The sequence below is a fragment of the Antechinus flavipes genome, chromosome 5 (genome assembly GCF_016432865.1).
Source record: "Antechinus flavipes isolate AdamAnt ecotype Samford, QLD, Australia chromosome 5, AdamAnt_v2, whole genome shotgun sequence".
Lineage (NCBI taxonomy): Eukaryota > Metazoa > Chordata > Mammalia > Dasyuromorphia > Dasyuridae > Antechinus > Antechinus flavipes.
Window position 1 is genome coordinate 172,503,633 of NC_067402.1, and position 22,829 is coordinate 172,526,461.

Consider the following 22,829-nt stretch of genomic DNA (forward strand, 5'->3'; position numbering starts at 1 on the left):
CTTGAATTACCAGCTGTTTGACCTTGGGCAAGTCACTTAACCCCAACCCAATTGCCTTGCCAAAATTTAAAGAAAAAAATCACCAAGACATTTCATAAGGGAGAGGTCCTGCAATTACCCTAGTCTTGGAAGTTTTCTCCTACAGTCTTAAAATGATTAATTTCCAAACAATTTAATCTACGCCAAGATCTTTTCAGCATTTCTACAAACTTTATTCTATAATTTCAACATAATCAAAACTGAAATAGTAGGGGTGGGGATGGGGAAAACATCTTGTAGGTCTTTTTCTCTCTTTTTTTAAATAACCTAACCTAGAAAGTCTAAAGCAGGAGTTCATTCTGCTAATTGAGACAACTGCTTCAACTGTGAAAGTTCATCAATCTTTCCCGGTGTTCTAAACTCTCTGGTTACAACTCTTCCCCCCCATCTTTCCCCACCCACCCACTTGGCTGTATTTTAAATGGTTCAACATAACAGAATTTAGCTCACAACATAAACATGATAGTGACATTTTACATTTTATAAATACATCAACACAGACAAAATGACAAGATAGATAGACACAAATAATTCTAACAAAGTACACAATTACAATTCTAATTTTAACTGGCTTGGCATATAAGTTACCAAGATGTGCAGTTAGCCACTCAACTGCAATTTTACAAAAGTACACAGAGGCCAATTATCGAGTTAAAGGAGATCCTTACCTGAGTGATTCAGTTAGACCAAGAGAGGGGCGCTGAAGTTTTCCTCACAAAGACGACTGTGATGACCATGTATTTAAAATCAGATGGAGTCAGGAATTCAGATTAAGGGAAAAATATTCAATCTTTACTCTCAGTGGAGGTGAAGAAGGATTGCAATAGCAATATGGGCAGCTGTGACAGGAAGCCAGCTAGCAGAGGGGGATCGGAGGTGAAGTGCGGTTCTGATAGCAATGCGAGCAGCTGTGTCAAGACACCAGCCAGCAGTCTCTCTTTCCGCTTCCCTTTGCACTCCTCTGCCTCCACCAAAATGACCAAAATCATCATTTCCTATATAACACATCAGGACTTGCACAAAGAGTGGGTGGGGGCCATTCTTTCTCCAAGCTTATATATTAATAGACTATAGTCCAATAACTATTTAACCTCACGTGCTTGGGACCTCAGTGCATCAACTCAAGCCTCAGCCCATTACAGATGACAAAGCTCAATTAAGGTAGAAATCAGGGGACTAGAGCTACAAAAAGGCTACAAGGACAGAAAAGGAAGGACTAGGACTCTGCAGAAAAAAATCCCTGGTGGCACTTAATCCATTCCCACTGGTACTGCAAAATCCAATCACCCAGTTTTGAGTGCAATCCCGTCAGACACCAATCAATGTCAATCAAATGGAACTGCATTCTTATCTGTGGGTGGCCAAGTCAAAGCAGGTTAGAGACAAGAGTCAGGAACCAAATAGAAATTTAACCTGTGTTGGAGCCTTGCCCCTTGGTGTATATGGGAGACCCACTTTAGTATAGGCAAATCTTAATACTTACATCTATGAGTACATCTATCATCTATCAGTGAGCTATAGCTCTGACAACATGATAAATTTGACAGGTCTTCATGACCAGAAACAATTATGGGATTTCGCTGTGACTGAGACTATCCAGAAGGTGAACACAAGGGATTGCTGTTACACCAGTCTCAGGGCACAACCTGCTTCCTGAGTATTAGCTCTGGAAAACAGGGCAACTTCTGATGTCTTGACATTTCCTCTTTTTGGCTAAAGAGAGTCAGTCTGAAAGAACCGCTATCCTTCTGGCCAATAAAAGAGAACAGGTATAAGCCAAGATGCACCAAGAGCCAGTTGAATCAGGACAAGATGTTGCCCTCTTCCTTAAAGTGTGTTCCAGGTATCACTGCTAGTAAATGTTTGCTCTGTTCCTAACAAGATCTCTGCCTCATGACTCTGGCCAAACCTTCTGTCTGGAATGTGCTCCCTCCTAATTCCTCTCTTCTTTAAGATGCAGCTCAGGCACCACTTTGTAGGGAACCCTTCCTGACTTGCCTGTATGCTAGTGCCAATCTATCCAACCTACCTGGTCTTCTTGGAATTTATTTTTATCCACTTGTTTCTACCTTGAGAATATAAACTTATTGCAAAGGAAGGATCATTTTATTGTTTGTACTTATATCTCTAGTACTTGATTGGCACATACTAAATGTTTAATACTTGTTAATCTAGTTTATCAACAGAACAATGGATTTGGAATCAATGGGGTGTGAGTTGTACTTTTGTAATATAACGAAGTTGTGTTGCTGTGAGAACCTAACCTCAGGATCATCTCCACTTCAAAACTGTTGTGAAGAAAGCCTTTATAAACTGTAGGACCACACACGTATTTGTTCTTAATAAAATGCTTGTTAACTAACAAATCTTTGAGAAAAAGAAAAATCATTCATTTCTTTTTAAGTTATTAGAAAAATAGATACTAAGTTTTATCAATCATCTTTATTGATAAAATTATACAGTACACATTCCAAATACACATTTCAAGCTTCTGGATTACAAAAATAACGCATGTGATGAAAACTTATTACACAAAATGAAACTCCGCAAAACTCTAAAATTAAATCTCAAAAAACACAATATATGACAGTCAAGAGGAGATAAATTAAATCACAACTTTATGTACAAAAATACTCATCAAGCATTTTTTTAATAGCTGCCTCAAGATTGCCACATGCTAAATCTTAAAACAGTGCAGCTTGTTTTATTTTCTTAAGTTAATTGGGATAAAACCAAAATTATTTGGACAAATCTGCCAGCAAGTCAAGTACTGCTCATTAAAGTAAAACAGAAGACAGTTACCAAATAATTTTAGGGGGGAAAAAAACTTTTTATAAATTGATAATCTTCACTAAGGCCTCTGGAATAAAGTTTTATTTTACTTTAACTAAAAAAGAAACACCCAATTTTGGGGAAGATAAATTTAAATAGTTGTTTTTCTTTTTAGCAATATGTAAGTTTTTACACATTAATAGATTCTATTATAAGAGTAGTATTTCTTCTATAGATGGTTTAAATGGAATTTGTGATCTGTGTTAATTTGAGAAAACTTAGTTTCTTTATTGTCTATTTAAATAATGGCCCAAACTTCAATTACTTCTTTACTTGGTTATTGGTTTTGAAACTTCACATGACAGGACTAAACAACTTGCAGGGTTTTTTTAAATCCAAGAAGTGAACTATTCCCAAATACCTGTTTCAGTATGATGGCCATAAAAAATCCAAAAGTTACTAGGTGCAGATGAGCTTAAAGGCAGATTCAGAAAGAACTAGAATTATTATAGTTTCTTTGCTCTGTTGGCATCTAATAATTAAAACAAGTGTTTGTAAGGAATACAAATTTCTTTTTATAAACCAGGTGAAAAGTTAATGTTTACTATTGGCAAGACTAAAATAAATACAATGTGTGAGGGTTGGGTTTTTTTTTTTGTCTACTTCAAATCTCTCTATTATTGGCTTGCTATATCAGGTCTAACTATGACAGCTGGGTAATGGGCAGATTAATATTCCTAAAATCAACTAGAAAATAAAACCTGACCAAATTAATATTCATTTAGGAATCGAAACCTAACCTATTCCCCCACTAAGTAGTTCAACCTACTGAATAATCTTGTCTTCTATATGGTTTTCTTTCTCAGAAAGTAGTATATCTTTCTTTTTCATTACTGAAAAGATGGTTTCTACATTTCTTCTCCTTCAGTAAGTTATGGACTGTTATTACCCAAAATGTCATTGCCAACTATGATATGTTGCTGGCTGAAACAAAAGCACCTTTCAGGATCTACGCTTGAAGAATAAAGATGTATCCAATTTATGGCCTATGCCACGAAACCAAAAGATTACCTTTTTAAAAAATAATCATGACATCTTTGAAAATCATTTCTTAAGAAATGTAAAGGTAGGTCCAGTACATGTAAAATATAATAACCATTTGCTAGTCTTCCTATCAAATAGAGACCAAATTTATGAATGGACATGTTTCCTTTTTTGTTAAGTTTAAGCTAAGAAACAGGGATTTTAAAAAATGGGGTAATGGAATAAATTCTATGTGGAGTTTTAAATATATCTAATATTTGGATAAAAAAAGTTAGGAAAAATAACAGGATGGCATGGGCCTAGTATGATCAGTAGTTTCTATATATGAGAACTTTTATTTGTTTATCTAATAACAATGGCTTACAGTTTCCACTTTCCCATTAGAAATTTTAATATTAGGAATAAAGTTCAATGACAACCAAATATTGATCTTCTGTTAATATCTTTTTAAAATGTCATTTGCCAGTGTACTATACATAATATAAAAAGAATGAATTGTAGGACTAATATAAGATTGTGATTTTTCTGGTGCTCAATTCATTAACGATTTTTTAAAGTAAACCCTGGTTCCTTATTAGGAGCTGTGCAATAGAAGCTCAGTGATTCTTCAGGTTCTTAGCTCTTCCTCAGGCTCAAATCACTGCTGGTTACCAATGCTGACAAAGATGTACTTTCTGATGCATCGTCTTTCTTGAGGCTCAGGAATGATTCTCGAGTTATTTGAAGGATTTCTCTCAAGCCTTTGTTTTCTTGCTATAAGAATATAAATAACAAAATCTAACACTACACACATATCAAGGTGCATATTTTTAAAAAGGTAACTTTCTGAGGGGAAAAAAGGAATTGTGATGCAAAAGTAACCAACCAAAAACATTTCGCTACTTCAAAAACACTATATAAAACTGTGATTTCATCAGTAGAGGTATACTGGCATATAAACTTCCTTCACCAATGCAAATTAGTAACCTATTAATAGGCATTAGTAATGCCTATTAAAAGTTTTAGAGACATGTAAATTAACTTATCCATGGTCACACAGCAAAATATGTAATGAAAATTTTTAGTATTTAGTTTCCATCTGAGGAAAATGCAAAATGACAAGGCTGGACTAGATGCTTTCAAAGTTCCCTTCCATTTCCCATGATTCTATGTGAACAAAGACTGTTCTTCTAAAGGCCAACCCACCCTGTTCTGCCAAACTATCTCACATAAAAAGAGAATACTACAGAGTAAAGGTAGCTATCAGTTTACATTAGAGAACACATTTTTCTGGAGTAGGAGAATGTGTACAGTAGGTTGCCATAATTTCTAATTTCTTTTCCTTAGTGATGTTAAGTTTTAGATTTAAAAAGAAAGTTAGAGATTATATAGTTCAACCCCCTTATTTTATACAGAATAAACTGAATTTCAAGGAGGTCACACATGTGTGACCAAATCTTGGGACAAGAACTCCCAATTTGTTTTTGTTTACACTGTGCTATAGTATAGTAGCCTCTCTCCCGATTCCTTACAAATATTATTCCCTCCCAAAAAGGAGGGTTGTTGGGTAGTGTGTGATTTTACTAAAAGGAATGTTGGTTATCTGTGCAAAATGTGAGTTCACTTTTAACTTTTTTTAATTAATTTAACAAATTTTTAATAGTGATTATTTTCAAAGGAGTTGTATTTTAATCGTTCACTGATTGACATGTCATTTCTTTGTTAATTTTATGTTATGCTGTAGTGACATAAAGAATATAACTCTTGGGGCAGCTAGGTGGCGCAATGGATAGAGCACTAGCCCTGAAGTCAGGAGGACCTGAGTTCAAATCTGATCTCAGACATGTAATACTTCCTAGCTGTGTACCCCTGGGCAAGTCACTTAACCCCGATTGCCTCAGGGGGAAAAAAGAATATATCTCTTTGTTAGAGACAAATTGTAACTGGTAATCCATCATCAAATATTACACTAGTTTCAAAAATGATTTTTCCTGTGAGATGCTTATTCTATCGAATTAGAAAACAATTGCTCATGTTTCTACAGCTGCAAACTAAGTGCCCAAAGCATTCCTATCCAACAAAGAATGTAATTAGATTAGAATGTTGTGCCTATTTATGAAGAATTTGCAAAAATGATAAAAAAAATTAACTTAAATGTATGAAGTATAGTGATTTGGTGAAATTAAACAAGAGTGATTTTTATATCAGCTATCACTAATTACTACTACTGGTCTGTCAAATGATTACTAGCCCAAGAACTTTATAAACTTTTTATACAGTGAAGATGATCTAGATTTAAGGGTATTTAATGTATCCTACCCCTGTCATCCATATGAGAAGAATGTATGAATATTTCATATTGAGTTGTTCAAATAGCTGGCAGGAGCACATTTTTAAGTTGTTTAGATTCAAAAAGAGCTATTCACTCTTGTACACCAATTGGATTTCATTACTAGCTAAAAACATGGTTGCCTTTACTAAGGCCAAACAAAGAAGTTTTACGTTAAACTATTCTCTTTGACAATTTTTCTTTTTAAGCAATGGCTATTTCAAGTAGTTCTTAGAATTTAAAACTTACTTCAAGTTGAAAAATTCGTTCCTGCTCCTTGCAACCCTGCTGCTCATCAATTTCAATGGCTTTTCTCATCACTGCTGCCATTTCAGTAATCTGGTCCACATGTACTTGTAATTCCTAAAAAACAAGAGGGAAAGCAGAATATTAGATCAGAATATGTCTTCTTCAGTTAACCCAAAACATTTTCAGAGTTTACCCCTACTTTGTGTTGCCATATTAAATTTATATTTTAAAAAGCGTCAAGCCTGTAAGTTTTATAGGACTGTCAACTTAAAATGTATATACTTTAATGGAAGACAACGATCAAAACTCACTTAACTTATCCTTAATTAGTTAAAAAAAAAGTGGCTAACAAATTATATTTTCATTCCCTTTATACTCTTTATATTGTTATTTCCATAAAAGAAGACCAAATCTTTTTTTTTCTTCCTAATACCACATGGACTAATTTCACCAGACAAGTAAATACTTGCATTCTACTTCTGACTTTTACCTTTATTGCCCAAAGTATGATTTTTTCGGCAATGTATAAAACATTATTCAGCTTGTAAATTTGTGCTGTCACAATCACATTCAAGCAAAGTAGTTTAAAAAAATCTTAAAAAATAAAGACATCATCATTTCAGATATAATCATTTTCCTTATGAATAACTCTGATGTATTAAAATATTTGATTGGCAATTAAGAATTATTTTATTAAAAATGTTAACCAAAATAAAGTTGTAATTTATTTTCTAAAATAATCTATACTTTAACTACATTGGGAATTTAAGTTAAGAACCCAAATATCTTTAGGTCTACTACAAAAGGCTATGTGGTATAGTACAAAGAATATTGGCCTTGGAATAATAAAACCTAGTTTAAGTCCTACCTCTCACATTTAATAGCTGTACAACTGGGGCACAAGTCATTTAACCTTTCTGTTTTAAACCCTCATTTATAAAGTGAGACTATTACATATAAAGTAGCAAAATTTTTAGGATGCTCAAATGAATATCTATATTTTATTTATTTTATGTACACATAGTGGAGATAAAATGTTTTGTATATTTTACATGCTATATGTCAAGATTATTAATTATTAATAACCTGAGTTTCAATTTTTTTCTTCTATAAAAAATGGGAATATTTTTATCATCTAAAGTTGTGAAGCTCAAATGAAATGATATATTTAATATTTTAAGACTACAAGGTAGTATAAAAATATTTGCCACTGATAGATTACACAGGGAAAATTAGTACATTGTAGAACAGAATCCCAATCATATAACTTTTTTGACCAACTAAAATGTAGGCTGTTTATCCATCATTTTGGTTTAAAAAAAATTGTGTATGAATGGTTTGAAATCCAAGGGTCCTCAAACTACAGCCCGCAGGCCAGATGCAAAGCTGAGGACAATTATTCCTCTCACCCAGGGCTATGAAGTTTCTTTATTTAAAGGCCCACAAAACAAAGTTTTTGTTTTTACTATAGTCTAGCCCTCCAACAGTCTGAGGGACAGTGAACTGGCCCCCTATTTTAAAAGTTTAAGGACCCCTAGTTTGGATTATGACCATGACAAACTTGTTCAAGGGTGCTATATATATATATATATAGGATCACACAACTAAGAAGTATTAAGTGTTTGAGATGAGATTTGGAGTCAGGTCCTCCTGACTTCAGGGCTGGTGATCTATCCACTGCACCATCTAGCTGCCCTGATGCAATACTTTTACTAAAATAACTGCAAGTACTTTTTCTATTACAAAAATGAAGCAACATTCAAAAGTAAGTAGAGGCAGAAAACCAACACCAGCAATCAAATTAACATTTATGTAACTCTGGTTTGTTTAATTAAATCTAGCCACTATATCCATGTAAAAGAAATATTTTAGCTTCCAAATGGAAGCATGAAAGATAATATCCTACATTCCAAATTCTGTTACAGTAAATTCTATTATAAGGAAAATTTAGTATGTAGAGTACATTTCCAAATCCCAGTCATTTCTAAAATATAATATTTCTAAATATAATTCAATCACTTCATAACATTGAATGGTCATAGAAAGTATTAAGAGTCTTCATACCAAACAAACATATAAGAGTTAAGAATTTGGCTAGAAACAAGAGAAATTCAAAATGGCAGTACAAACTTATGATCTATAGTTACTTAAATCTTTAAGAAAAAATGCCACAGATAGGCATGAAAGGCAATGACTCGGTTTTTAATTCTGATTTTAAAAAATAAGGGGAAGAATTATAACTGTTCCTTCAACACAATGTATTTATTCCTCAATCCCTTATATGATCATCCTATGATAGAGGACTTCTATTTCATTTAAAATGTATAACACATCTGAGCTTGAAGCAATAGAGTTAAGATTCAACAGAAGAAACATTTTAACTAATTGTTACCTTATGAAATGTAGAAGCAACCTAAGAAATCCTGAAATAATTTTAACTTATTAATTATTCCTCAATGCACATCATTTAATTAAAAAAAACTATTTATTAAATCAATTTAAATTATTGTCAAGAAAACAATTCCTCTGATGTCCCAGAAGTAAAAAAAAAAAAAAAAAAAGGCTCTAATCCATAATTCTTAAAAAACAAAAAAACAAGAAACTCTAAAATTTTATGTAAAAGCCAACAAAAGAAAAAAAAAAAAAAAGGAAGCCTTTTTCTAGCTTATGCTATATAATCCTAAAAAAACCCTTAATATGTCATGTGTTCTGCAATACATAGTACACATTACATCATGAGAATGAATGATAGTGGAGGGCTAAACTCTGCACTTTCATGCTTTTTGTTTGGCAGATACAAGCATTTTACTAATTATTTTTTAGTAATTTGGATATCTTATTATTTTTAAGTCCAATGTTAGAAGTTAAAATATCAAACATTGGCACCCCCCTCCAACCACTTCCCCGAAGTCAATTGTTTTATTAGTGTACATTCAGATTTGCTTCCAAGTGCCTTCTTTCCAGTCCATGTTGAGTTGCTTCAAGGATTCGTCGAGGTGCACCAAGGAAGATTCCTTCGGGGCTGTGACGGTGTACCATGTCAATCTGTAGTACAGAGTCATTATAATGTTAATACGGATATGATCCGTACTTTAAAAATTGAATGAGTTAGTTCATGCGTGTTAGCCAATTGTTTTATTACTTGAAAAAAAGATTTTTAAAGAGTTCCAAAAAGACATCAGTTAAAAAAAGGATTAAAAATTAGTCATTATTTGGGCTAAAACCAGCCCTTCCCCCACTTATATTAAAATGTGTTCAAAAACTTAATTGTGGCTATATGTATTTACAGCAGAGTGTAGCCCCAAGGGTGGGATTGCTTGTTCCAAAATGCTGTCATTATGATTTTTTTTAATTGTTCCTTTTGGACAAATATAAAAATCACAAAACATCAATATGTATTAGTCAGAATTAATAACAAGAAAGGAAAAGTCATTAATTCATTAATTTACTTCAGACGAGTGAAAGAAGGGTTTAAGAGTACTAAAAAATAATACCTAATTGTTCAAAAAGAGATGAGGGTAAATGGTTTGATCTAAAATATTCTTTTATGTCTATTATGGGATAGAACTAGAAAGTCCAGCATCAAGAATTCTAGGAAAGAGTTTTTGCCAGGATTGTTTTTTCCCCCCAGACAAGTAGAATTTTATTGTCCTGGATTAGAATATGTCAAAAGGTATGTCACCTCTAAAATGTAAGGTGTTTTGGGACTTCATAGGAATTACATTTTCCTTATCAATAATTTCATATCAGTTCACCATTAACCTTTTCTAATATAAACATTGTATGCTTTTAGCATTACCTTATTCTGAAATAGTTGAATTTTTATGTTCAGTGAGAATGCCACTTATATTTCCAAGGATTACATTTAGATAAAATTTTAAATCATATCATTCCAGACTTTGTAAATTTATTCAATTTATTGTTCTATTTTATTAAATAAGGGTTCCTGATTAATTATTACAAAATTATTTAAAATCTTCTAAATAACTACCTAAATTATCTCAAGAACTATATATAGTTTTAAAGCTATTAAAACTAAACACCCCTTGGTTTTGAGGTTTTACATTCTTCCAATCCTTGGCTTCATAACACTCACATGCACACAAACCCTATAATGTAATAATTTTGAATGCTCCCTCCAGTGACAAAAGAGGACTTCAGACTTTTTCCATAAGCTATTGTGGTTTAAAAAAAAAAACCTAAACTAACTTATGTCCAATAATTTGGTAATGAGCAATTCTTACCCTAAATACACAAGGTTATTTTGAAATAATATTTATTTTAAATTAATGTCTTAAATGCTATAATTTAGTAATTCAGATAGTTAAGAAGACAATCCAATAATCACTACTTATGCTTCAAATACTATGAAGAGTATAAAAGACAACTTTTAAGCTGCATAGTTTATATAGCAACCCAATTAGGATCAATTTCATCATTATTATTTCAATTGAATAACTATGGTTCTGTCCTGTGGAAAAACAAGAAATGCCAATTTTCAGTTAATTGCATACAGGAAGGATTTCTTCTTTTCAAAAAATTTTTATTGATACCTTTTGTTTTTGTTATTTACATTTCCTATTGTATCCCTGTGCCTTCAAACACAATCCCTTAAAAATAAATAAATAAATAAAAATGGGGGAAGAAAAAAATGTCCAGCAAAACTAACCAGTCTAAGAACACTGTTTCTTATTTCTGAAGAAAAGTGGGGATGATGTATCTCATCTCTTCTTTGGGCTAAGCTTGGCCTTATAATTTCCTAACATTTATTTTCCAACTGATGTGTTGTTGTTCTCAGTATACAGTTTTTCTGATTAGGTTTACCTAATTTTACTTCACTTGTGTATGTTTCCATACTTTTCTGTATAGAATGTGTTTATTGTTTCTTACAGCACAGTGATATTTTATTATAAGTATGCATCACAATTTATTCAGTCATTCTCTGATAGGCTGTTTACAGGTCATTGCTAACACAAAAAGTCTTGCTATAAACATTTCGGTGAATGCAAGATCTTTGTTTTTGCAGCTTTTTTGCAGTATATACTTATCAGTGGAATCTCTGATTCAAAGAAAGTGGACATTTTATTCACTTTTTTTTTTTTGCATGATTTCATCTTGTTTTCTAAAATGGCTGAATCAATTTACAGCATTACCAACAATGAATATTCAAGCCTTTCTACTATCTCTGTAACATTTACTACATTCATCTGTTGTTATCGCTGGCAATTTGTTTATGTGAGATGAAACTTCAGAGATTTTTTGATTTGTACTTGTCTTACTATTAGTGAATAGGTGGATTCTTTCATATGCTTATAGCTTATAAGTTTGCAATTCTATGAAGCCTTTTGGCTTTTGTTCTTATATAATTGTTAGATATCTACATATCTATCAAACTCTTTAAAAGATTTGATGAAAAGAGTCCTCCACCCAATCAAATGTCTCCCTTACAATGAGGCTGAATTAATTTTGTTCATGTAAAATCTTTTTTTTTTTTTTTTTTAATATCTTTTTTTTTTTTAAGTTTTTTTATTTAATAATTACATTATATTGACACTCATTTCTGTTCCGATTTTTTTCCCCTCCCTCCCTCCACCCCCTCCCCTAGATGGCAAGCAGTCCTTTATATGTTGGATATGTTGCAGTATATCCTAGATACAATATATGTTTGCAGAACCGAACAGTTCTCTTGTTGCGTAGGGAGAATTGGATTCAGAAGGTATAAATAATCCGGGAAGAAAAACAAAAATGCAGATAGTTCACATTCGTTTCCCAGTGTTCTTTCTTTGGGTGTAGCTGCTTTTGTCCGTCATTTATCAATTGAAACTCAGGTCTCTTTGTCAAAGAAATCCACTTCCATCAAAATATGTCCTCATACAATATCGTTGTCGAAGTGTATAATGATCTCCTGGTTCTGCTCATTTCACTTAGCATCAGTTCATGAAGGTCTCTCCAAGCCTCTCTGTATTCATCCTGCTGGTCATTTCTTACAGAACAATAATATTCCATAACATTCATATACCACAATTTACCCAGCCATTCTCCAATTGATGGGCATCCATTCATTTTCCAGTTTCTAGCCACTACAAACAGGGCTGCTACAAACATTTTGGCACATACAGGTCCCTTTCCCTTCTTTAGTATTTCTTTGGGATATAAGCCCAATAGAAACACTGCTGGATCAAAGGATATGCACATTTTGATAATTTTTTGGGCATAATTCCAGATTGCTCTCCAGAATGGTTGGATTCGTTCACAACTCCACCAACAATGCATTAGTGTCCCAGTTTTCCCGCATCCCCTCCAACATTCATCATTATTTTTTCCTGTCATCTTAGCCAATCTGACAGGTGTGTAGTGGTATCTCAGAGTTGTCTTAATTTGCATTTCTCTGATCAATAATGATTTGGAACACTCTTTCATATGAGTGGTAATAGTTTCAATCTCATCCTCTGAAAATTGTCTGTTCATATCCTTTGACCATTTATCAATTGGAGAATGGCTTGATTTCTTATAAATTTGAGTCAGTTCTCTATATATTTTGGAAATGAGGCCTTTATCAGAACCTTTAACTGTGAAAATGTTTTCCCAGTTTGTTGCTTCCCTTCTAATCTTGTTTGCATTAGTTTTATTTGTACAAAGGCTTTTTAATTTGATGTAATCGAAATTTTCTATTCTGTGATCAGTAATGGTCTCTAGTTCATCTTTGGTCACAAATTTCTTTCTCCTCCACAAGTCTGAGAGATAAACTATTCTATGTTCCTCTAATTTATTTATAGTCTCGTTCTTTATGCCTAGGTCATAGACCCATTTTGATCTTATCTTGGTATATGGTGTTAAGTGTGGGTCCATGCCTAATTTCTGCCATACTAATTTCCAATTATCCCAGCAGTTTTTATCAAATATTGAATTCTTTTCCCAGAAGTTAGGGGCTTTGGGTTTGTCAAACACTAGATTGCTATAATTGACTATTCTGTCTTGTGAGCCTAGCCTTTTCCACTGATCCACTAATCTATTTCTTAGCCAATACCAAATGGTTTTGGTGACTGCTGCCTTATAATATAATTTTAGATCAGGTACAGCTAGGCCACCTTCATTTGATTTTTTTTTCATTAGTTCCCTTGAGATTCTCGACTTTTTATTGTTCCATATGAATTTTGTTGTTATTTTTTCTAGATCAATAAAATATTTTCTTGGAAGTCTGATTGGTATAGCACTAAATAAATAGATTAGTTTAGGGAGTATTGTCATCTTTATTATGTTCGCTCGGCCAATCCAAGAGCACTTAATATTTTTCCAATTATTTAAGTCTGACTTTATTTGTGTGGAGACTTTTTTATAATTTTGCTCATATAATTCCTGACTTTCCTTTGGTAGATAGATTCCCAAATATTTTATGGTATCAACAGTTATTCTGAATGGAATTTCTCTTTGTATCTCTTGCTGTTGGGTTTTGTTGGTGATGTATAAAAATGCTGAGGATTTATGGGGATTTATTTTGTAGCCAGCTACTTTGCTAAAATTATGAATTATTTCCAATAGCTTTTTGGTAGAATCTCTGGGGTTCTCTAGGTATACCATCATATCATCTGCAAAGAGTGATAGTTTGGTTTCCTCATTGCCTACTCTAATTCCTTTTATATCTTTCTCGACTCTTATTGCCGAGGCTAGTGTTTCTAATACGATATTAAATAATAATGGTGATAGTGGGCAACCTTGCTTCACTCCAGATCTTACTGGGAAAGGTTCCAGTTTTTCCCCATTGCATATGATGCTTACTGATGGTTTTAAATATATGCTCCTGACTATTTTAAGGAAAAGTCCATTTATTCCTATGCTCTCAAGTGTTTTTATTAGGAATGGATGTTGGATTTTATCAAATGCTTTTTCTGCATCTATTGAGATGATCATGTGGTTTTTGTTTGTTTGGTTATTGATATAGTCAATTATGCTAATAGTTTTCCTAATATTGAACCAGCCCTGCATTCCTGGTATAAATCCTACTTGGTCATAGTGTATTATCCTGGTGACAATTTTCTGTAATCTTTTTGCTAATATTTTATTTAAGATTTTAGCATCAATATTCATTAGGGAGATTGGTCTATAATTTTCTTTCTCTGTTTTCAGCCTACCTGGTTTAGGTATCAGTACCATATCTGTGTCATAAAAGGAGTTTGGTAGGACTCCTTCAATCCCTATTTTTTCAAATAGTTTATATAACATTGGAGTTAATTGTTCTTTAAATGTTTGGTAGAATTCACATGTAAATCCATCTGGTCCTGGGGATTTTTTCTTAGGGAGTTGATTGATAGTTTGTTCTATTTCTTTTTCTGAGATGGGACTGTTTAGGATGTTTACTTCTTCCTCTGTTAGTTTGGGCAAGCTGTATTTTTGGAGGTATTTTTCTATTTCATTTAAGTTGTCGAATTTATTGGCATAAAGTTGGGCAAAGTAACTCCTAATTATTGCTCTAATTTCCTCTTCGTTAGTGGTGAGTTCTCCCTTTTCATTTTTAAGACTAACAATTTGATTTTCCTCTTTCCTTTTTTTAATCAGATTTACTAAGGGTTTGTCTATTTTGTTGGTTTTTTCATAGAACCAACTCTTAGTTTTATTAATCAATTCAATAGTTTTTTTACTTTCAATTTTATTGATCTCACCTTTTACTTTTAGAATTTCAAGTTTAGTGTTTGACTGGGGGTTTTTAATTTGTTCCTTTTCTAGCATTTTTAATTGCAAACCCAATTCATTGACCTTCTCTTTCTCTATTTTATACAAATAGGCCTCTAGAGATATGAAATTTCCCCTTATTACCGCTTTGGCTGCATCCCATACATTTTGGTATGATGTCTCATTATTATCGTTTTCTTGGGTGAAGTTATTAATTATGTCTATGATTTGCTGTTTTACCCAATCATTCTTTAGTATGAGATTATTTAGTTTCCAATTATTTTTTGGTCTACTTCCCCCTGCTTTTTTGTTGAATGTAATTTTCATTGCATCGTGGTCTGAAAAGGATGCATTTACTATTTCTGCCTTACTACATTTGAGTTTGAGGTTTTTATGTCCTAATATATGGTCAATTTTTGTATAGGTTCCATGAACTGCTGAAAAGAAAGTGTATTCCTTTCTGTCTCCATTACATTTTCTCCAGAGATCTATCATATCTAGCTTTTCTAGTATTCTGTTTACCTCTTTAACTTCTTTCTTATTTATTTTCTGGTTTGATTTATCTAATTCTGAGAGTGCAAGGTTAAGATCTCCCACTATTATAGTTTTACTGTCTATTTCTTCTTGCAGCTCTCTTAGTTTCTCTTTTAAGAATTTAGATGCTACCCCACTTGGTGCATATATGTTTAATATAGATAGTGCTTCATTATCCATGCTACCCTTTAGCAAGATATAGTGTCCTTCCTTATCTCTTTTAATTAGGTCAATTTTTGCTTTAGCTTGATCTGAGATCAGGATGGCTACCCCTGCTTTTTTGACTTCACCTGAAGCATAGTAGATTTTGCTCCAACCTTTTACCTTTAACCTGCATGTATCTCCCCGCTTCAGGTGTGTTTCCTGTAAACAACATATTGTAGGATTCTGGCTTTTAATCCATTCTGCTAACCGCTTCCTCTTTATGGGGGAGTTTACCCCGTTCACATTTATGGTTAGAATGACCAATTCTGTATTACTTGCCATCTTGTTAACCCCGGTTTATGCTTTCCTCCCTTCTTTCCCCTTTCCCCCCCTTCCAAGTATTAAGCTTGTGAGCACCCCTTGTTTCTCACAGCCCTCCCTTTTTAGTGTCCCTCCCCCCGCCTTAGAGTTCCTCCCCCTATCTTACCCCTTTCCCTCCCAGTTCCCGTATTCCCTTCCGCTTAGCTTATTCCTTCCCTTTCCACTTTTCCCTTCTCACTTTTCAATGAGATGGGAGAAGTTTCACCATAGATTGAATATGTCTTAAGATTTTTCACTTAAAGCCAATTCTGAAGGCAGTAAGATACCCACTATATTCATCCCCCTCCATTCTTTCTCTCAGATATAGTAGGTTTCCTATGCCTCTTCATGAGATGTACTACCCCCACTTTACCCTTTTTCTGGTACAATGTCCTTTCCACATCAATTTCTAGAACAAGGTATACATGTATTCTTTATGCATCTATATAGTCAAAATATAGTTCCCAAGATTAATCTTTACCTTTTTAGATTTCTCTTGAGTTCTATATTTGTAGATCAAACTTTTTGTTAAGTTCTGGTTTTTTCATCAGAAATAGATGAAATTCGCTTACTTCGTTGAATGTCCATCTTCTTCCCTGGAAAAAGATGCTCATTCTCGCTGGGTAAGTTATTTTTGGTTGCATACCAAGTTCCTTAGCCTTTCGGAATATCATATTCCAGGCCCTTCGATCTTTTAATGTGGATGCTGCCAGATCCTGGGTGATCCTTATTGTGGCTCCTTGATACTTGAATTGGGTTTTTCTAGCCGCTTGCAATATTTTTTCTTTCATCTGAGGGTTCTGGCATTTGGCCACTATATTCCTTGGTGTTTTGATTTTAGGATCCCTTTCAGTGGGTGATCGATGAATCCTTTCAATGTTTATTTTTTCCTCTGTTCCTATGACTTCTGGGCAGTTCTCTTTGATAATTTCCTGGAAGACAGTGTCCAGGCTCTTTTTTTCATCATGTTTTTCTGGGAGTCCAATGATTCTCAGATTGTCTCTCCTGGATCTGTTTTCCAGGTCTGTTGTCTTCCCCAGAAGGTATTTCACATTTTTCTCCATTGTTTGATTTTTTTGGATTTGCTTGACTGATTCTTCTTGTCTCCTCGAGTCATTCAATTCCACTTGTTCAATTCTGATTTTCAGTGAAGTATTCTCTTCACTCACTTTTTTAAAATCTTTCTCTAATTGTCCAATTGAGTTCTTTTGTTCTGTGGAATTTTTTTCCATTTCGCCAATTTTGTTTTCCAGTTCACTAATCCTATTTTTCAAGGATTTTACTTCTTTATCCACTCTCTCTTTAACTGACTTCTCCAGGCTCTTTTGCCAAGCCTCCCTCTCCTTTTCCCAAGCTTCCTTCTCCTTTTGCCAAGCCTCACTCTGCTTTCCCCATTTTTCTTCTAGCTCCCTTGTGAGAGCCTTTTTAATCACTTCTATGAGGTTCATCTGTGCTGAGGAGCAGACAATCTCCTCCTTTGGGGAATCACCTGGGGACTGCCTGTTTTTAGTCTCCTCAGGATTTAGAGTCTGCTCTCTATCTGTGTAGAAGCTGTCTAGGGTTAAAGTCCTCTTCAGCTTCTTGCTCATTCTGTCTATTAATCAGAGACAAACTACCAAAGAAAAACAGAAAAAACTGGAGTCTTTCTTTGGGGGGGGGGCTGGGTGTGTTATCGAGCTTCCTCTACAGACTGCAGGTGGCAGCAGTGAGGCACTAGCAGGACTGTGCTGCGCCTGCGCTCTGAGATCCCAAAGCGTGCTGAGTCACTGAGGGGGGGGAAGGGGGGGGCGGCCAGGTCCTGAGAGACTCCAGCTGTTTGCGGTTGTGTTCTTCAGCCCCGGTGTTTTTAGCTTCTCTGCTGGGCTGTTGACTTGCTGCAGGTTCCAAACCTGTAGCGAAGCTCTCCCCGCAGAGACAGCTGCGATCACTCCCCACCCCCTCTCCAGTCTGCTCCTGTGCTCTCACTGCCGCTGCCCGCCGCCTGCGCCCGATCTAAAACCGCCCCAGCCCTCCAGTAAAGACAGACCTTTCTTGGCGGATCTCAAGGATGGCTTCTCTTGGTAACTATTTGTGGGTTTTTTTCAGTCAAGCATTGATTCAGAGGCTTGTAATGAAGTGGATAGTGAGAGAAAGCGCGGAGCTTATGCAACTGTGAGCCTCCTCTCCGCCATCTTAACCGGAAGATGTAAAATCTTTTACACATAACCCAAATGATCTTTATTTTTTGTGATCGCCTTAGTTTGCCCTTTCAATAAGATAGCCACTACATATACTTATGAAAAGTATTTGATTATTCATTAGGTTTTTTTTTTTTAATGGTATAAACTTTAGTATTTAGATCAGGTATCCCTGCTGAACTTGATGGATTACGGTGTAAAATACTGTTCTAAACTTAATTTCTGCCAGATTTGCTATTGAGTTTTCCAGAAATTCTTGTTATTTAGGGACCTCTTTCCTAAATAATTTCTTCAGGTTTATTGAAAACTGAGTTATTAAGTTTCATTTTTTCTTATTCTTCCTTGTCTAGCCTATCCATTTGTTCAACTTTTTAAATTTTTGTAAGCAGTTCCAGATAGTTTTGATGGCTGTTTTATACTTTGGAGTTGGTAAATATTATTCCCTTTTCATTCCTTCCCTTCTTTATTATTTTCTTGCTATTTCAAATATTTTGTTCCTCTCGCCTTAATTTGTGCATGTAAAGCAACCCTTTGGTATTCTGACTGGTACTATACTAAATCTATGATTTTTTAGTTTTATGACCATATGATTATATTGGCAGAAGCAATTAAGATCACTGAATAATCCTGCAGTTACTTAAGGTATTCTTTATTTCTTGAAATATTGTTTTGTAATTGCAATAATATATGTATTGAATGTACTTTGGCAGACTATCAGATTATTTTATACATTTTGAAGTTATTGTGAATGAGACACTTTTCTCTAATATTTTCCCCTGGCTTTTGTTATATATATATACAGAATTGTTACTGATTGTCAATTTATTTTGTAGCCTGTGGCTTTACAGATGTTATTGTTTCAATTTGTTTCTTTGATAATTTCTTAGGATTTTTTTCAGCAAATGATCTCTATCAACAGGACAAAAACAGTCTGGTCTCTTTTTTTGTTTATCTTTATGTCTATATTTAATTTTTTTCTTGTCGGCTTTTTGTAAGCATTTTCAGAAGTATATCAAATAATAGTGGGAAAAGCAGACATCCTTGCTTTTGTGCCTATAGGTATTTTTCCCCCTAAGTTATTTTTTTCAAAAGGTTTTTTTGCAAGTATTAAAATAATTATGTGGTTTGGGATTTTTAAAATGATTGTTAATTTTCTTAATATTGAATCATCAACACTTTTATGTTAAAAATTCAATTTCATCACAGTGAATGCTTTGTCAGATAAATTGCAGTAATTCTTTGGTCAGGATTTAATTTACATTTAAAAATAAATATCCATTAGTGATATTGGTCTATAGTTCTCTTCCTTGCTTTATGCTTTCCCATTTTAGTCAGCCAACACACACTTATTAAATAGCTACTACATGCCAAGTACTATGTGCTGGGGAAACAAAGAAAGCTATGAAGACAAGTCCCCACCTTTTAAGAACTCACAATCTAATGGAAATTAAGTTTAAAGTATTAGGACTATCATTTTCTCAAAAACAAAACAAAACAAAAAACCAAAATAAAACAAAAGGGAGTCTGGTAAAATGTGTTTTCTCAATTCTTGATAACAGCATATTCTAATAGCATACCTATTCATTTTGGTCTAATTAACAATATACATCCATCTAGACCAGGAGTTTCTTAATGTAACTGCTAGTTCAATTTCCTTTTTTGTAATCATATTACTTAAAAGCCACTCCTTACTACTGTTATTATTTTATATTTCCATAATTAATCCTCCAGTTTTGTTGACACCTAACTGTATATTCTTAAACTTTTTCCATTTACGACTGCTTTTTTTTTTTTAATGTTCTCCCAAGTATATATGTATATAAAATGGGCATACAAATCAAACGTTTACTAATAATAAATCATAATTTTGCAATTTCCACATTCAGTTATGAGACCCTACATAGGATTATAATCCAGTTTAAAAAATTTGGATATACAGTAAGTTATAGTAACTGCTCATTTCTTTTGTGTTATAATTTTGTTTGTTAATTTTTGTTAATCTGATTTACCTTTCTTCTTCTTTTTTTAAATCTTATGAAGGGTTTATCTATTTTGTTTATTTTCCCCCAATAGTTACATTTTGATTGAATAGCTATGGTTTTTAAATTGGTTTTTATGAATTCCATATCTCTGGGGTTTCAAATTTTCAAGATTTTCTTTTATGTGTTTATTTTAAGGTTGTTTATTTGTTAGTTTTCTAACCTTTAAAATTATATATTCAGTTTTTTAGCCATCTCTTTAAAAATTTTTCTTAATCTCTATAGACTATATTTGTTTGTGCTTGATAAATTCATTACTATTTTTATTTTATATGGTCCACAATGAACATTTAATATTAATATTACTAAACATATATTGATTTGCATTATGTGATCTATTTTTATACAAGTGTCACATGGTGCCAAGAAATATGTATATTCTTTAGTGGTTGCATTCAGAAAACACTCTTTTACCTCTAAATTTTTAATAGTTTGTTCAATTCTAGATCTTCCCTTTTGCTTATCTTGCTATTCATTTGTTTAACTGAGAAAATAATATTAATTATGATTATTCTTTGAGATAGTCTCCTAAGAATGTAGGTTAATGTTAGGCATTCTACTTTCACAACTTTTTCTTAGACAACAGAACCATGGATGTTTAAAGAGGTGAATGGCTAAAAGCACATAATGATTTCTACCTTTGCTGCTTTTTTGCCTCACAGAAGATGAGATAAATTGACAAACCTATTTTCTTTTTGGTGATCTAGATGAAGGCTATTGTTAAAGGAATTCTGGACCAAAAGCCCTTTTATTTTTGTCCTGAATTTTCAAATGCTAAATTAAGTTTCTCTAGAATATGTAATAAGTCCTCTCAAGATGAAGGTAAGTAATAGATTGTCTCAAGTGTATAAAATGCACCTAAGTAAGTCATCATTCTGCTGTTTGTGGTTTTCTTTTTTTCCCCTAGAATTTTCAGTATTTTCATTTTCTGAAAATCATTTTGAAATATACCGTCAGAAGATCAAAATATTCTTTCAATACTCACATCTTAGAAAAATAAAATTTTGAATAAAAACTTATCTGTATTTCCCTAACAAGACTCTATTTTAAAATGTCACAGAAAGGATAAAAGCAAACATTAGAATTTAAGACAAAAAAATCCAACATGAGAGAGATACACTTTGCAAATCTGCAAATAAAAACAGAAATGGAAAAAATCACAGTTGAAAAGACAGTATGATTAAATGAGGCTGCTGTTATGAGTGGTGTTTTTTTTTTTTTCCAATATGAACAAAAAGAAAAAAATTACCTTGGAATGTTGCTCCTTTAACTTCATAATAATACCTGGGTCATCTTTTTTGCTGGCCATTAGCAACCTAAACATCTGCTCTCGGTACTTGCTCATTATGAGTTCTAAAGCAGACTGGTGTTCTTCAAGAGATGTGCGTAATTCTATCAAAAATCAAAATATATTTTATTCAAATTTTGGAACAAAAAGGCAAAGTAATTCTTTTGGTAGCCAGAAAAACCCATCCCAAATCATTTTCTAAAAATCAAGATGTCTTTTATTAAAATTTGAGGAAAATACAAATTAAAAAAAATTTACTCATCAATTGATTATTTTACTCTATATAAAGAAAGTGAAGATGGCTGAAATAACTGGCTGACTGAGAAGTATCCTTTCCCTACAGGAAAGAAGCTTACCTAGCACAATATCTTTAATGGATGGTATTAAGGAATTTTAAAGATGGGTAGCAGAAATTTGACTATCAGCAAAGAGCAGTTTAACATCATCACAAGAAGACACCAACAACACTACAACTTCAGAAATAAGATCTGCCCCTCTTGACACATGCCTTGGTCACAAACACTTCTCTTGCTGTATAACCTATGCAAGTCCATATTTCTCACTAAAGGTATGTGTGTTTATATGAAGGATACATAAAAGGGAAGGCAATAAAGATGAGTCTAAAAGGAAGAGAAACATTTCAAAATATTAACATATGGAAGCAATCCATTAAAAGCATGAATTAAGTAAGAATTAGATCAATTACTTCTAATGATTTCTTTAAATTCAGATTCTTCTGATTCTATAAAATTAACCTTGTACCTGTCTTATTTCCATGCCTTTAGAAAAAGTTATATTTCTATACCTAGAATGCATGGTTCCCAGATACAATACTCTTTTTATCTTTTAAAGCATAGCTCAAATACCATCTGTATATCTTCCTCTATGAGGTCTTTTCCTTCTTTGGACCATATAGGACACTTTATTTGTAACTTTTTTGTACTTACCATATATTATGTCAGTTTGTTCATGTGCATCATCTTCTCCCTACTAGAATGTATACTACATTGAAAGCAGGAAATCATATCTTTGTTATCTCTCTCAGGACCTAGCACAGTACCTTGCATACAGTAGAAACTTACTAAATCCAAATCAAAAAGCCCAGCATTATTTGTACTATTTTTTGGGAGAGGAAGATAAAGGTCTGCCAGTGATGCTGACTACTAATAATAGGCTGTGAAGAAAAGACAGAGAAGAAAACGGTTATC

The 22,829-nt window shown here is 33.2% G+C and overlaps 1 protein-coding gene across 4 annotated transcripts in view; it reads right to left on the reverse strand.

The window, feature by feature from the left end:
* Positions 1-2,462: 2,462 nt before the first annotated feature.
* Positions 2,463-22,829, reverse strand: part of FGFR1OP2 (FGFR1 oncogene partner 2) — a 38,563-nt gene continuing 18,196 nt past the window's right edge. For 2 of the 4 annotated variants that reach the window (XM_051962194.1, XM_051962195.1), the window contains exons 4-7: positions 21,583-21,725; positions 9,344-9,457; positions 6,413-6,526; positions 2,463-4,608 (exon numbers count right to left, since the gene is read on the reverse strand). In XM_051962194.1, coding sequence (XP_051818154.1) covers positions 4,471-4,608; positions 6,413-6,526; positions 9,344-9,457; positions 21,583-21,725 — 509 coding nt within the window. In that variant the 3' untranslated portion in view covers positions 2,463-4,470. Of the gene's footprint in view, positions 4,609-6,412; positions 6,527-9,334; positions 9,458-21,582; positions 21,726-22,829 lie in introns of those variants that run through there. The other 2 variants (XM_051962196.1, XM_051962197.1) reach the window with 2 other exon arrangements.